The following is a 1,795-nucleotide window of genomic DNA, read 5'->3' as shown; positions in this document are numbered from 1 at the left end:
TGATCTCCTCCCTGTACAAGGGACTCTCAAGAGTCCTCTCCAACACCACAGTTCAAAAGCAAACAATTCTTCTGTGCTCAGCTTTCTTTATAGTCCAACTTTCTCATCCATACATGATTCCTGGAAAAACCATAGCTTTGACTAGATGGACCTTTATAGGCAAAGTAACTTCTCTGCTTTTTAGTATGTTGTCTAGGTTGGTCATAGCCTTTCTTCCAAGAAGCAAACATCTTTTAATTTCATAGCAGTTAAATATTTACAAAAGAGACCCAATATAGATGCATATTTAGCATAATTTTTATGAAAAAAGTATTTTCTACATTTCATGAAATTGCATATTTAGCCTCATATGAGTTAGATGTCATTCTTTTTTCTTTGTTTCAGTTTTAATATTTTCTTTACATGGTCATAGATCTGCTTAGTTCTGACTCCATATATGACAGGGTTGAGCATTGGCGGTACTATGACATAAAGATTGGCCAGGAGTATATGGATATAGCGGGGAACATTTTGTCCAAAGTGATGTGTCATGAAGGAAAAGAGGGCTGGTGTATAGAAAGCAAGAATCACAAAAATGTGAGAACCACAGGTGTTGAGGGACTTGAGTCTGGTTTCATGGGAAGGAAGACGAAAAATGGCATGGAGTATCTGAATATAAGAAAGGGCAACGGCTATGATGTCAAACACTAGATTACAAATTGCACATAAGCCATAGATAATATTGATCTTGATACTGGCACAAGATAGGCAAGTAAGACCCATGTGTTCACAATATGTATGAGGGATGACATAACTCCCACAGAATGGCAATCGTAAAATGAGAAATACAAACAAAATCACAAAAATAAATGCCCTCCCTAAAACAGCAAGGCCAATCTCAGAAACAACCCTGTTGGTGAGGATGGTGCTATATTGGAGGGGGTTGCAGATGGCTACATAGTGGTCATAAGCCATTGCCAAGAGGACTGCTGACTCCATAAGTGTGAAGCTGTGAATGAAAAACATCTGGGAGAGACATGCTTCAAAGAGGATCTCCTTGAGACCAAACCAGATCTCAAGCATCTTAGGGATTGTAGCTGTGGAGAGACCCAAGTCAGTGGTAGCCAACATGGCCAGGAAGTAGAACATAGGCTGGTGTAGACTGCTCTCAGCCTGGATCACAAATAGGATAGTGAAATTCCCTATCAGTGCTGTCAGGTACACAGCACAAAAGCGGAAGCCGATCCAGATGTGGAGTGTTTCCAGTCCTGGGATTCCCAGCAACAAGAAGAAGGAGGGGTGAAACTGGGTATCACTGGGAAGGGACATCCTGCTGGACAATGCATATGTCTTCAGAACTGTAGACTCACACAGTCTATAGGCCACCAGATAGTTTTCTGTAGCTTTAACGACCTAAAGGTAGTATAAGAATACTTCATTAGTTACCTTCTCTCATTATCACAGTCATCACCAACAGACAACCCTCATTTTGACCATTTAAAAATTCTGCAATCTCTAAATACAGTTATGGATATGAATTCCACTTGATTGAATGGCAACACAAGCCTTAATACACAGGATGGATAATAACATTTCAAAAAACATGTGGATTCATAAAAATTTATAACAAAATATTAAAAATTACTTTAAAAATTAAATGGATTCATTCATTAGTATTTAGTCATGAATATTATAAAATAAGGTAGGAATAATAGTGAAAACAGCAACATCAACTACCAATTATTGAGATTCTCCTACTATTTGTAAGACTCTTTACAAAAATTACACTTAATAATTAAAAAAAAACACCTTTTAA

General features: G+C 37.7%; 1 protein-coding gene across 1 annotated transcript; it reads right to left on the bottom strand.

Moving 5' to 3' along the window:
• Positions 1–354: 354 nt before the first annotated feature.
• On the bottom strand, positions 355–1,308 carry LOC104983148 (olfactory receptor 52E2-like). The gene has a single exon (XM_010832616.1). It carries the CDS (start codon positions 1,306–1,308, stop codon positions 355–357), a length of 954 nt encoding a protein of 317 aa, XP_010830918.1.
• Positions 1,309–1,795: the final 487 nt, after the last annotated feature.

This window comes from Bison bison, unplaced genomic scaffold (assembly GCF_000754665.1).
Source record: "Bison bison bison isolate TAMUID 2011002044 unplaced genomic scaffold, Bison_UMD1.0 scf7180017861806, whole genome shotgun sequence".
Classification (NCBI taxonomy): Eukaryota; Metazoa; Chordata; class Mammalia; order Artiodactyla; family Bovidae; genus Bison; species Bison bison.
The sequence above is the reverse complement of the archived record's forward strand: the minus strand, read 5'-3'. Positions and strand labels throughout refer to the sequence as shown.

Bases quoted from the DNA above. Each gene is read 5' to 3' on its own strand.
- LOC104983148 (XM_010832616.1), bottom strand. From the start codon at position 1,308: ATGTCCCTTCCCAGTGATACCCAGTTTCACCCCTCCTTCTTCTTGTTG.